This window comes from Lycium ferocissimum, chromosome 6 (assembly GCF_029784015.1).
Source record: "Lycium ferocissimum isolate CSIRO_LF1 chromosome 6, AGI_CSIRO_Lferr_CH_V1, whole genome shotgun sequence".
In the NCBI taxonomy this organism is placed as follows: domain Eukaryota; kingdom Viridiplantae; phylum Streptophyta; class Magnoliopsida; order Solanales; family Solanaceae; genus Lycium; species Lycium ferocissimum.
In genome coordinates, this window is record NC_081347.1 from 14343030 (window position 1) to 14358351 (window position 15322).

At 30.9% G+C, this 15322-nt stretch overlaps 1 protein-coding gene across 1 annotated transcript; it reads right to left on the reverse strand.

Annotated features, from left to right (window-relative positions):
* Positions 1–12920: 12920 nt before the first annotated feature.
* LOC132061141 (secreted RxLR effector protein 161-like) lies at positions 12921–13391 on the reverse strand. Its single transcript, XM_059454006.1, has one exon. The coding sequence runs from the start codon at positions 13389–13391 to the stop codon at positions 12921–12923; it is 471 nt and encodes a 156-aa protein (XP_059309989.1).
* Positions 13392–15322: the final 1931 nt, after the last annotated feature.

Below are 15322 nucleotides of genomic sequence, written 5' to 3' on the forward strand. Positions count from 1 at the left end.
AATGTCTCCGGGAAATGGGTAGAATTTTTAATATGAGCTTCCTACGCTCCATCCCTGCAATTCTCCTCCAAGTAGAAACTAAAAAACTGGAAAAACACCCACATCAAGAACAAAGCAGGAGAAATTGAAATACAAACCAAAGACGGAAGGAGAGGAGAAGGAGCAAAAGCAGCAGCAACATCCAATAACTCGAAATTCACTGCATGCAACGTTAGTACAACTCAAATACCAAATAAATCAGCAAAATTGAAGTAAAAAATCTAACCGATCGAATAAAAAATAGGCAAACAAAACAGCGGAAACAAACTTAAACATGAACGATTGGAAGAGGGTGTAGTTAAAAAGTAGAAACTGAAAGCAAATAAAAGAGGTAAAGAAAGGGGGAATGGAAGACGCACAGAAGGGGAGTGCGCGTGGTTTGCTTAAAAATAAAGAGCAATCCACGTGTTATAATATTATATAACATAAATAGGTCAAAGATCCTCCATATCAAGGTAAGATAAAAAAATTAAAAAAATAAAAAAATATATAAGTTTTACCCTTAGCATTTATTACTCATTTCAAATTATTTTTTCAACTTCTATACAATTATACACCATTTAATAGGGATATTGTGTTAAAATATTTATCTTAATCATTATTTCTTAAACAGCATAAAAAGTCAAAACGTGATAAATAAAAGTGAACGGAGAGAGTATGTTTTATAGTACTAAATAGATGGGCCAAACATCAAGATCTATTCATATTACTTTTGGTACCATAAGTTAGTGCAGTGTTCGTCCCACCCCAACTCCCATTTTCTCGCTCTCTCTCTCTCTCTCTCTCTCTATATATATATATATATATGCACATATTTATTCACTTTGATTTGCCAGTCTTTAAGGTTTGTATTTTGAAAATAACTATTAAAAATATTCTAACTATTATTATATATAGCAACATATACAAAATGTATTTTATGTACTATCACTTTAGTTATAGTTAGAAAATGGAGTTTAAAAATTAAAACATATATGAAATTAAGTCTTTGAGATGAAAAGAGTCGGACTTCTTTTTCATTGTCATGACAATGAAAGTTGTTCATCGATGTGAAAAAAAAAATTAGTAAGAATACGAGGGAAAATTAATATTTTGATTCTAGATTTTTTCTTTTAAATTCATTAATATCTTATATGTATATCGACATGTTGATATCTATCTCAATTAACTAATTGTTCAGATCCAAACATAAGAACCATTATTGTTTATATTGGATTTTTTAAAAGCAAAATTAATAAAATATTTTTATTAAATTATTTCAAAAATATATTATAATTTTTTTATTAACAATTATAGATAAAAAGATTTGTTACAAAGAAATCAAAATTAGAAAAATATATGTTATATAGTAAATCACCAAATTTTAATTCCGAAATGAAAATATAAAGTAATACATTTTATAAATGTAAGGAAACAATAATTAGAGAATGCAAAGGAGAGTAAAATAAGTAAAGTATTAACAAAGTAGGAAAACTGGATAAAAGTCACTCCCTCCCTTCACTTTTACTTGTCCATGTTGACATATCAGGAGAAAGAATATTTTTTTTCTTCTTATTTTACCCTTCATATTAATTACTCATTTTCAAATCATTTTATAAGGATATTGAGACTATACACCAATAAATATGGATATTATGATAAAATATATACTTCATTTATTAATTATTAAAGAACGTGAAAAGTCAAAGTGGACAAGCAAAAGTGCACGGAGGGAATAGATATGTGTAGGAGAATTAAAATTGAAGTGCATATGTGTATACATGAGAAGAGAATAAATACTCAGTATTGTGACATATTCCAAGTGAGATAAAAAAAAGTAGTTGGTTAAATTGTACAATGTATATAACTTTTCGTACAAATTTGCATTGCTATTGTTCGTCCTCTCTTCACGTTTAAGGTATTGACAAAGAAGGAAAACAGGGATAAAAGTCACTCCCTCCGTTCACTTTTACTTGTCCATGTTAACATATCGAGAGAAAGGAATTTTTGTTCTTATTGTCAATTTTACCCTTCACATTAATTACTCATTTTCAAATCATTTTACAAAGCTATTGATACTTACACCAATAAATATGAATATTATGGCAAAATATATACTCCCTCCGTCCCATATTACTTGCCACTTTCCCTTTTGCACACTCCTTAAGAAATCATAAATAAAATATATATTTTACTATCTTACTCCTATCTCTCTCTAATAAATACATTCTAATCAAAATTGACTATTTTCAAGAATATTTATTACTAAAGGTAAGATGGGAAAGATTTAATTAATTTTATCTTGATTTTGTAAATGAACAAGTAATTTGGACATATATTTTTAGTAACGTGGCCAAGTAATATGGGACGAAGAGGGTAAGATGGGAAAGATTTAATTAATTTTATCTTGATTTTGTAAATGAACAGGTAATTTGGATATATATTTTTTGTAATGTGGCCAAGTAATATGGGACGGAGGGAGTACTTTATTTATTAATTCTTAAATAATGTGAAAAGTCAAAAGTGAACAAATAAAAGTGTACGGAGGAAATAAATATGTGTCGGAGAATTAAAATTGAAGTGCATACATGTATACATGAGAAGAGAATAAATATTCAGTACTATGACATATGTCAACGTGGGATAAAAAAGTAGTTTAGTAATGTGGCCAAGTAATATGAGACGGAGGGAGTACTTCATTTATTAATTCTTAAAAAACTTGAAAAGTCAAAAGTGAATAAGTAAAAAGTGCACGAAGAAAATAAATGTGTCGGAGAATTAAAATTGAAGTGCATACATGTATAGATGAAAAGAGAATAAATATTCAGCACTATGACATATGTTCACGTGAGATAAAAAAGTAGTTGATTAAAGTGTACAATTTATATAGCTTTTGGTACAAGCATTCATTGTTGTGTACTTGTCACTTTCCCTTTTACACACCCCTTAAGAAATCATAAATAAAAGATATATTTTACTATTTTACCCCTATCTCTCTCCAATAAATATATTCTAATCAAAATTGACTATTTTCAAGAACATAAAGATTTAATTAATTTTATCTTGATTTTGTAAATGAACAAGTAATTTGGACATATATTTTTAGTAATATGGCCAAGTAATATGGTACAGAGAGGGTAAGATGGGAAAGATTTAATTAATTTTATCTTGATTTTGTAAATGAACAAGTAATTTGGACATATATTTTTAGTAATGTGACTAAGTAATATGGGACAAAGGGAGTACTTCATTTATTAATTCTTAAATAATGTGAAAAGTTAAAAGTAAATAAGTAAAAGTGCACGGAGAAAATAAATATGTGTCGAAAAATTAAAATTGAAGTGCATACGTGTATACATGAGAAGAGAATAAATATTCACTAATATGACATATGTCCATGTGGGATAAAAAAGTAGTTTAGTAATGTGACCAAGTAATATGGGACGAAGGGAGTATTTCATTTATTAATTCTTAAAGAACTTGAAAAGTCAAAAGTGAACAAGTAAAAGTGCACGGAAGAATAAATGTGTCGGAGAATTAAAATTGAAGTACATACGTGTATACAAGAGAAGAGAATACATATTCAGTACTATGACATATGTTCACGTGAGATAAAAAAGTAGTTGGTTATAGTGTACAATTTATATAGCTTTTGGTACAAGCATTCATTACTATGTTAGTCCCTTTTGGACACTTATATATAATAGAAAAATATATAACAAAAACAGGTCAAAGATATGTACAGTGCTAAACAGATAGGCCAAACATAAAGTACTATTCATATTACTTTTGGTACCATAAGTTAGTGCAGTGTTCGTCCCACCCCAATTCTCATTTCTATATATATAATATATAGATATAAAAGTTAGTGCAGTGTTCGTCCCACCCCAACTCTCATTTCTATATAAATAAAAACTAGCAAACTATGCTTTATACGATGCACGGGGCTCAACGTGATTAATTTAGTTGCTCATTTTAGTTAGTGTTTATGGTTTGTATATTTTGCAAAGGATTTCGCGATACTCCTTAGTGAGTCTCCATATTTTGTTTCTGTTCCTCTTAATTTCTCAATTGTTGTTAAAATTTGTCTTGTTTTGGTTATGTCCGTTTTTTTTTTTTTAATATATTTAGTAAGCTGACAATTCAAATATCTTACATGTCAAGTTTATAATCATAAGATTCAAAGAATTAACAAATAAATTTGTAGAATAAACTCACCAAAATTAGTAGCAAAAGTCTAATTTAAATAGGAAAAATTAAAAGAAAATCTCAAATTTAGAGTACCAACTATATGAACCACCAAGCAGCCCAGAGAAAAATCAGATCGAGCTAGTGAAGACAGAAGAAGTAGAAGAAAGGCTGAGAGACCACCGGAATAGTGAAGAAGAAACGCATTACTCACCTTAGTTAGTCTTATGGTTTGTATATTTTGCAAAGGATACCGCAATTCTCCTTAGTGAGTCTCTGCGCACACGTGGAGACTTAAAAAGTAAACACACAAGAGGTAGAATTAATGTTAAGCTTTTGAAATGTACACATGTTAGTCCCTGCTTAGAGTACAATTTCATGTGGTTTCTATAATAGAGTAATAAAATGAAATGCCGAAGTAAAGAAATATGATAACGTAAAAGTGGAATACACGTGTACAGAGAATAGGTGGCAAACCAAGTAGTAGTACTTGTTAAAGGAAGTGGACCCACAACTGGAAAAAAAAAAATCAAGTACACTGGGAATAAGTCCAAATTTAGTACACTTGGAATAAGTCCAAATTTAGTGGACAATTCAGGCAACTTTTTATACAATTTGTTAATGTTGTGTTCGTCCTCCTTTGCCACTTATATATAAATAGAAATATCAAAACGACGAAATTTTGAGTCAAATATGCATACAATTTGAGAAGCTAATAAAACACTAATATCCATGATGAATTGTAATCTGGAAGGAAATAAATTTTTCCGGAGGTACTTTAACATAAATAAGTTCCTTTTCCGTGGAGCTTTATTTGGCCATCTTTGTTATTTCAATACCCATAGTAAGATTGATTCAGCCTTTCAAGTCAAGTGCAGAGCAAATTTGAGCTGTCATTAAAATTTGAGAGTGAAACATTCAATCGGAAAAATAACTAAAGTATATAATTTTTCTTTTGTAATATTATTATACATAAATCTAATAAAATTCCTTATAATTTGTATGCAATTTATTATGCGTTGCAGTTATTCTGCAAAAACTTAGTTGAAAGAAAATTTCAGTGGTCGTTTGGTACGCGGGCAAAATTATCCCGGTATTATAATTTTAGGATTATAATCCTGGAACTAATTTATACCATCTCAAAGGTGGGATAAAATAATCCCAAGGTTAATGGGATAAGGTGAGATATCCATCTTTAATTATGGACTTCATTTTATACTTTATTTGGTAAAAGCTATAAATTTATCATGAAATAATTTTATACCTTCTATCAAATATGGTACAAAATTAATCCTAAAATGAGTGATAAAAAAACAGTAGAGTAATGCATATTACTCGTGTGAATTTATTATGCTTGAATACAAATGGTAAGGAATGCTTGGATGGATATGGAAAAGTGGGATGCACGTTAGGGAGTACCTTGTAAATATAGAGGACATGTAGCACAAAAAGTCATATGGGACCCACGTTTTGAAAAGCTTTTGGATTATGTTCGTCCCATGATTGTCCTCCAACTCTCATTTCTAATATAGTAGAGAAAAAAATTTGGTACCATAACTTAGTGCAATGTTCGTCTAGTTGGGGTGGGACGAACATTACACTAACTTATGGTACCAAATTTTTTTCTCTACTCTCTCTCTCTCTCTATATATATATATATAAACTAGCAAATTATCTCAATACATGCACGCTTGTGATTAATTTGGTTCTTATTTTTTAGTTAGTCTTTATGATTTGTATATTTTGCGAAAGGATACTGATTCTCCCTCAAACAGTCTCCATATTTTGTTCTTTTCCTTTTATTTTTCCCTTAATTTCTCAATTGTTGTTAAAATTTGTCTTATTTTGGTTATGTCCGCCTCTTTTTATATTTAGTAAGTTAAAATTCAAATATCCTACATGTCAAGTTTATAATCACAAGATTCAAAGAATATTTTATTATATTATACATATTTTTAATTTAGAACCACAAGATTCAAAAATCTATCTTTATTTCTTAAACTCTGTCACTTTAATTAGTCAGTGTTTAAGGTTTGTATTTTGTAAATAACTTTTAAAAATATTCTAATTGTTATTACATATAGAAACATATACAAAATGTATTTTATGTACCATCACTTTAGTTATATAATTAAAAAATGATGGAATTAAGTCTTTGAGATGGAAAGAGTCGGACTTTTTTCTCATTGTCATGACAATGAAAGTTGTTCATCGATGTGAAAAAGAAAATTAGTAAGAATATGAGGGGAAATTAATATTTTGATTCTAGATTTTTTTTTTTAAATTCTTTATTATCTTATATGTATACCAACAGGTTGATATCCATCTCAATTAACTAACGGTTCAGATCCAAACATAAGAACCATTGTTGTATATATTGGATTTTTTAAAAGCAAAACCTAATAAAATATTTTTATTAAATTAATTAAAAAATATGTTAAAAAGGGGTAAATTAGTTACATTATAATTTTTTATATTAACAATCATAGATAAAAAGAATTGTTACAAAGAAATTAAAATTAAGATTTAATTAATTTTATCTTGATTTTGTAAATGAACAAGTAATTTGAACATATATTTTTAGTAATGTGGCCAAGTAATATGGGACGGAGGGAGTACTTCATTTATTAATTCTTAAAGAACGTGAAAAGTCAAAAGTGAACAAGTGCGAAGGAAATAAATATGCATCAGAGAATTAAAATTGAAGTGCATACGTGTATACATGAGAAGAGAATAAATATTCAGTACTATGACATATGTCCATGTGAGATAAAAAAGCAGTTTAATAATGTGGCCAAGTAATATAGGACGGAGGGAGTACCTCATTTATTAATTCTTAAAGAACGTGAAAAGTCAGTGAACAAGTAAAAGTGCAAGGAGGAAATAAATGTGTCGGAGAATTAAAATTGAAGTGCATACATGTATACATGAGAAGAGAATAAATATTCAGTAACCAAGTAATATGGGACGGAGAGGGTAAGATGAGAAAGATTTAATTAATTTTATCTTGGTTCTGTAAATGAACAAGTAATTTGGACATATATTTTTAGTAATGTGACCAAGTAATATGGTACGGAGAGAGTACTTCATTTATTAATTCTTAAAGAACGTGAAAAGTAAAAAGTGAACAAGTAAAAGTGCCCGGAGGAAATAAATGTGTCTGAGAATTAAAATTGAAGTGCATATGTATACATGAGAAGAGAATAAATATTTAGTATGACATATCTCCACGTGGGATAAAGAAGTAGTTGGTTAAAGTGTACAATTTATATAGCTTTTGGTACAAGTATTCATTGTTGTGTTAAAGTGTACAATTTATATGACTTTTGGTACAAATATTCATTGCTTCGTTAGTCCCTCTTGGACACTTATATATAATAGAAACTAGCAAACTATGCCCGTGCGATGCACGGGGCCCAACATGATTAATCACCATATTTAATCAATTTAATTATTTGAAGAGACTTAGTCAGAATTTAAAAAAAAAATGATTTAGGGTATATCCTAACTAATCATTGACTAAATGGTAGAAGTTTAAATTAAAAAAATGAACGTAATATGATAAATCACATAATTTTAATCCCTATGTAAAATTCTCAAATTGCTAAATGAAAATATAAAATAATAATTTTTAAAAAGATGAAGAAACAATAACCAGACAATTGGAAAGAAGAATAAAATAAGCAACAAAATGGAAAACTAAATATCAAAGAAAAGAGGAGCAATGAAAAAATTAAGAGGACAAACGATTAAGTGAAGAAGCAATCCACAAATGAAACTCGTTAGTGAGTTTCCATATTTGGTTTCTTTTTCTCTTATTTTCCCCCTTAATTTCTTAATTGTTGTTAAAATTTATTTTATTTTGGTTATATCCATCTCTTTTTATATTTAGTAAGTTGACAATTCAAATATCCTACATGTCAAGTTTATAATCACAAGATTCAAAAGATATTTTATTATATTATACATATTTTTAATTTAGAACCACAAGATTCAAAAACCTATTTTTATTGTCTAGTCAAACTTAGACACTTAAATTGAGACAGAAGGAGTATATGCCAAATGAAGGAAATGAAAGGACAATTGAGACACCGTGGACACGTGGGAACCTAAAAAATAACACACAAGAGGTAGAATTAATGTTAAACTTCTGAATGATAGAAGTTTAAATTAAAAAAATGGATGTAATATGGTAAATCACATAATTTTAATCCCTAAGTAAAATTCTCAAATTGCTAAATGAAAAAATAAAATAATAAATTTTGAAAAGGTAAAGAAACAATAACCAGAGAATTGCAAAGAAGAATAAAATAAGCAACAGAATGTAAAACTAAATATCAAAGAAAAGAGAAGCAATGAAAAAATTAAGAGGAGAAGCAATTAAGCGAAGAAGCAATCCACAAATGAAACTCCTTAGTGAGTCTCCATATTTTATTTCTTTTCCTATTATTTTTCCCCTTAATTTCTCAATTGTTGTTAAAATTTGTCTTATTTTAGGTATGTCCGCCTCTTTTTATATTTAGTAAGTTAACAATTCAAATGTCCTACATGTCAAGTTTATAATCACAAGATTCAAAGGATATTTTATTATATTATACATATTTTTAATTTAAGACCACAAGATTCAAAAGTCTATTTTTATTGTCTAGTCAAATTTAGACACTTAAATTGAGACAGAGGGAGTATATGCCAAATGAAGGAAATGAAAGGACAATTGAGATACTGCGGACACGTGGGGACTTAAAAAGTAACCACATAAGAGGTAAAATTAATGTTAAACTTCTGAAATGTACACATATTAGTCCCTGCTTAGAGTACAATTTCATGTGCTTTCTATAATAGAGTAATAAAATGAAGTGTAAAAGTAAAGAAATATGATAATGTAAAAGTGGAATATACATGTAGAGGTGGCAAACCAAGTAGTAGTATTTGTTAAATGAAGTGGACCCACAACTGAAAAAAAAGAGGAAAAAAATCAAGTACAATTGAAATAAGTCCAAATTTAATGTACAACTCAGACAGCTTTTGGTACAATATGTGTAGCTGTGTTCGGCCCATCTTCACGCTAGGGGTGTTCATGGTTCGGTTTGGGTCGGTTATTGGTTAAAACCATAACCAAACAAATTTAGTCGGTTTTTAAATGTCTAAAACCATAACCAAACCAAGTAAAATAATAACCACCGGTTTGGTTATTGTCGGTTTGGTTTGGTTTGGTTCGGTTTTTCAATTTATAACTAGCCGTGACAATTCAAATATTCTCTCTCTACATTGTTCAAATTTCTTATGAAGCTCTTTTTTCCTCACGGCCCACAAGGGCGAACTTTGCTGCATATTGAGGGAAAGACATGCTGATGGCAATGTAAAATGAAAAGAGATAGTAGGGTTTTTACTTTTTACCTTATGCTTACGACTTATTAGAGTTGGGCTTGGATTGTTGGACTTGGACATATTCTTTTAAGACATGGGCCTTAAAAATACGTAGACCAAAATTAAATTAATAATTAAAAGGTATAAAATATCTTTAATTATTTATGAAAAGTTAATATTATACATATAAATAATTATAAATTTTATGTATATAATTATCGGTTTGGTTCGGTTATTTATTCGGTTATTTTTTACTGTAACCATAACCAAACCAAATATTATCGGTTTTTCAAATTTAAAACCAAACTAAACCAAATGTCGGTTTTTTTATTCGATTTGGTTAAATTTTCGGTTTGGTTTTGGTTTTAACCAAAACTGTGAACAGCCCTACTTCACGCTTATATATAATATAAATATAAATTAAAAAAAATATATGCACTAGCAAACTATGCCCGTGCAATGCACGAGGCCCAACATAATTAATTTGGTTACTCAATTTAGTTAGTCTTTATGGTTTGTATATTTTGTAAAGGATACTGCGATTCTCCGTAGTGAGTCTCCATATTCTTTTCTTTTCCTCTTATTTTCCCCTTAATTTCTCAATTGCTGTTAAAATTTATCTTATTTTGGTTATGTCCGCATCTTTTTATATTTAGTAAGTTGACAATTCAAATGTCAAGTTTATAATCACAAGATTCAAAGGAAATTTTATTATATTATACACATTTTTAATTTAGAACCACAAGATTTGAAAGTTTATCTTTATTTCTTAAACTCTATATCTAGTCAAACGTAGACACTTAAATTGAGACAGAGGGAGTGTTACGGTCCGCTTTTACGCTCGCGCATAAAAGCTTCTTATAACTTTGACTTTTTGTCGTGAACAAATAGAGTCGTCACCTAATTTATTGAATGGAAATTAGAAACCAATTTAAAAGGTTAATTTTTGAAAAACCTTTTAAAAAAAAATTCAGAGAACAGGTAAGGGTTCTGATGATCCTCTGAGGAAGGATTTAAGCACCTCGTTATTAAAGATCCGCCCAATGCGGTTTACCTACGGATCTAACATTTTATCACTAAAAATTTGTATAACTTGTTTGTAAAATGTGTTTAATGTCATATATATATATAAAGTTTGAAAGAGGCATATTCATAGCTAATTATTTTAGAAAGTATATTTTATTTGAAAAATGAACTTTTTGAGGCGTTTTACTTTTTGAAAATCATTTTTAGCTTTTCAGTTATATCTTCAATATAATTAATGAATTAATTTTGTAATTTGGCTAATTATGAAGACATAATTCTCTTCAAAATATGTATGATTTATTAAGACTTTAAATTATAAGTACAACTCAACTTCTTAATCCGTTAATGAACTCATTTGCTTTTAACTCAAGATATGAGTGATCTTTAAGTTATTAGGCAACAAGTGTTTTAACTTTATAATAGTTTTAGGCCTTAGCCAAATGGGAACAACATTGACACTTTAAATGAAAAGAATCTGAAGTTCGTTGATGCCTTTTGATTTTTCCCAAACCAATTCTGAAAATTATTTACAGTGATTCCGTAGCAGGCTCGTGGTCTAAAAATGTTTTCTTAAAATCATTCTTGCTCAATTTTCCTTTTGGGCCTTGAGCCTCACTTTCTGAAAGTGTAACAAGATTGAAAACGTACATTTCACGTCTAATCCATTTTTTTTTTCTTTCAAATTCCCACTTTACATTTTTCAAAAAAATAAATAAAATGATTTCATTTGATGTTGAATATAGCAGATGGCAAAGACTTATCATGAGAATAGCACTCAATGTCAGCAACTAAGATTCACATTCTGCCTGGGATTCATCAGGTTAAGAAAAGTAGAAACAAAGTAAAAATGTTAGTCAATTTTTACAACACAACAAATACACAAAGAGGAAATAATGTGAAGAAAGAATTTTAGCTAAGTGGGCTCTCGGCCCATATCATGATGCTCCAATTTGCTGTTGCCTGATCCTAATGGGCTGCTGGCCCAAAATTCTTTTCATTCTGCTGGATAGGAGGTTGACTCGAAGAGAACATAATCACATTTACCTTGTGCAAATAAATGTTCAAAACTACCGTCCATTCCTTAGCAGCTATGTAGAAAAGAGTGAGACTTCAAGAACATGATTCAAATAGACATTCTTATGGCAAATCTGCTGATCCTCAAAGAGCCAATAAGTTGAAACTCAAACCAAGCATACAGTAAAGTGCATGGGCAATCCCGAAAATTAATACTAATGAACAAAATAGAAGTACATGGACATAATCTCGTTTAGCTACTCATCTGCTAATGTACACAGGTTGAAGCGAACTATTGAAGACTCTAACTTGCAAATGAAGGACCTTGAACTATTGTACTCCAAGCAGACTAACATGTAAGATTAACTTAATTGACACAGGATCTTGAACACAATAATCTTACATGGAGATAATACGGAAAACATACCGATGCGGAAGACATTATCACGAAAGCGGAAGCATTAATTGTAGAAACTGGTTTCTACCTCCTTGCCTCTAGCCTTACGTTACCACAAAATTGAATGATGAAAAAGTATATAGAAGAAGTGGTAACCCTAATGGGTGAAGGGAGGACTAATTTATAGGAGTTGAGACTTAATCCGGTACGTCCATTAAGTAACCGATCTAACGGACGAGATTTATTCTTCATTAAATATTAGTTATGGGCTTTACATTAATTGGGCCACACATAAGAATAATAAAAATTCTTACATTCTCCCACTTGGCCCAATGACCACATAACACTAATATTAAATGACATAAAACATTAGTAGCGCATATAATAAATCTCTTCTATAATGTCCATCATACATACCTTAATATGACAAACCACTAATGTGAGTTATGGTAGTTATACATAATTTTGTGCTACATACTCCCTTCCATATACTACAACATTAGTAACTTATCTTACTAGGTTCATAAGCTATAAAACATTTAACATTATGGGCCACAATAATGTCTCATTGAGACTCATCCTGTAATATCTCAGAACAATAATGTGTACACCATTATGAGAAATAGGAAATTCATTAATGTATATCAGAAACACATAATTGAGCTTAGAGTGTCAAACATTATAAAGAAAAACATTAATCATAAGTACAACCAAGACCCATTCTATGTACATGTTCTTTAAATGTCTTTGGTTGTAAACCTTTCGTTAACGGATCTGCAATCACGAGATCGGTTCTAATATGCTCAAGTGACACCCTTTGTTTACGAACTTCATCCTTGACGGTAAAGTACTTTAATTCTATATGTTTGGCACCTTTGGAGTACTTATCGTTCTTGAGAAGAATATTGTGCTAAAGATTATCACAATAAATTTTCGGCGGCTTGGTAATGGTGTCGAACCCCAAGTCTGAAATAAAGTTCCGCAGCCATAATGCATGAATTGTGGCTTCAAAACATGCCACAAATTCTGCTTCCATTGTGGATGTAGAAATGACGGATTGCTTTGCACTCTTCCACGATATTGCTCCTTCAGCTAATGGGAACAAGTAACCAAAAGTGGACTTTCTAGTGTCAACACATCCACCATGATCTGTATCCGAGTATTCAATGACTTCCAAACTGTTGGATCTCTTATATGTGAGCATGTAATCCTTCGTTCCTTTTAGGTACCTCAAAACTTTCTTTGCAGCTTTCCTGTGATCAATTTCCGGGTTACTCTGATATCTTCCCAGCATTCCGACCGCAAAACTAATATCCGGTCTTGTGCAAATTTGAGCATACATCAAACTTCCAACAATAGAAGAGTAAGGAATTGACTCCATTTCTTTTCGTTCTACATCATTCTTTGACACTACGAGACTAAATTTGTCCCCTTTTTGAATTGGAACAATTCTGCTCAATCACCGCTTGTTCATGCTAAATCTCTCAAGAACTCTTTCGATATAGCCTTCGAGAACGGCCCCAACGGTCGCCCCCTGTGATCTATCACGGAATATTTCTATCCCTATCACATAGGATGCCTCACCCATATCTTTCATTTCAAAATTCTTAGAGAGGAAATCTTTCATCTCACATAATATGCCCAAATCACTAGCAGCAAGCAAAATATCGTCAACATATAGGACTAAGAATATAAACTTGCTCCCACTGATCATTTGGTATATACACCGATCAACGGTGTTTTCCTTAAATCCAAAAGATGTTATGCTATCATTAAACTTTATATACCATTGTCGTGAGGCTTGTTTGAGTCCATATATTGACTTCTTTAATTTACACACCATTTGACCTTTTCCTTTAATTTCAAAACCTACGGTTGGTCCATATAAACTTCCTCCTCGAGGTCTCTATTAAGAAAGGCAAGCCACATCCATTTGGTGTAACTCTAAATCATAATGAGCCACCAAAGCCATAATAATTCTTAACGAGTCTTTCTTTGAGACCGGAAAAGGTCTCTTTATAATCAATGCCTTCTTTCTGAGTATAACCCTTGGCAACAAGTCTGGCTTTATATCGTTCAATATTACCCTTTGAATCGCGCTTGGTCTTGAAGACCCATCTACACCCGATTCTTTTAGAATTTTCTAGCAATTCAACTAGATCCCAGACTTTGTTGTATTCCATTGATTTTAACTCTTCTTTCATGGCATCAATCCATTTGTCGGTACTCGGTACTTTCTATGGCTTCGTGAAAATGAAACCGGATCTTTATTAAGTCCAATGTCAAAATCTGACTCTTGTAAATAAACCACATAATCGACCGGAATAGCCGATTTTCTTTCTCTTGAGATTTTCTCAATAACCATTTTGTGGTTCATTTGCGTCGATATTTGTGAGTTAGTTCCTTCCCCGGAGTGTTTCGTTCAAATGTTGTTCAGTGTTGTCAAAGTGTTCTTCGACAATGGGAACAATATTTGTTATTGGTGTGGAAGTAAGCACATTCATGAGCAATGGAACATTAACCCTTACCTCATTTATTTCCACACTTTGTCGTTCGACCCTCCCACTAACTTCACCATTTTCAATGAATCTTGCGTTATAACAACAATTCTTGAGCTATGGTTTGGACAAAGAAAACCTATCCCCTTTAGATTTCTCTCGGGTAACCAATAAAGTAACCCTTCGTTCGATAATCTAATTTATTTTCATGTGGATTATAAATTCTAGCCTCCGCAAGTACGTAAACACGCGGGCGTCTTAAACTAGTTTCTTTCCACCACAGTTCAAAAGGAGTCTTTGGAACCGCCCTTACCGCAAAGAATCTTTGTTTAATAAATACACGGCGGTACAAGAGCATACATCCACAAAGTTTTGGTAATGAGGAATTACTTATCATACTCCTAACCATATCCATAAGTGTCCGATACGCCTTTCGCAACCCCATTTTATCGAGGTGTTCCCCGGCATAGTATATTGTGCACATATGCCATGTTCCTCGAGGAACTTTGCAAATGGACCTGGACATTGTCCCGATTCGCTATATTTTCCATAAAATTCACCACCTCTATCTGACCTAATTGTTATACCCCATTTAAAACGGGTTAAATTAGGTACAACATATTGGAGATTCCTTTATGTTGCATTTGTTTTAAGGAGTCGCCACCTAATTAGTTCTAAGGTGAATTAGGGCACCTAATTATTAACTAAGGTAAAGCTAACTAAACCCGTTAATGGTACCGCTTAAGTTCAATTCTAGGTAAGGGTTCTAATTATCCTAAAGGGGGGGGTTAGATCCTTAGGGTCCGTTAACCTA

Excerpts from the sequence above, each read along its gene's own strand:
- LOC132061141 (XM_059454006.1), bottom strand. The coding sequence starts at position 13,391 with ATGGAGTCAATTCCTTACTCTTCTATTGTTGGAAGTTTGATGTATGCT.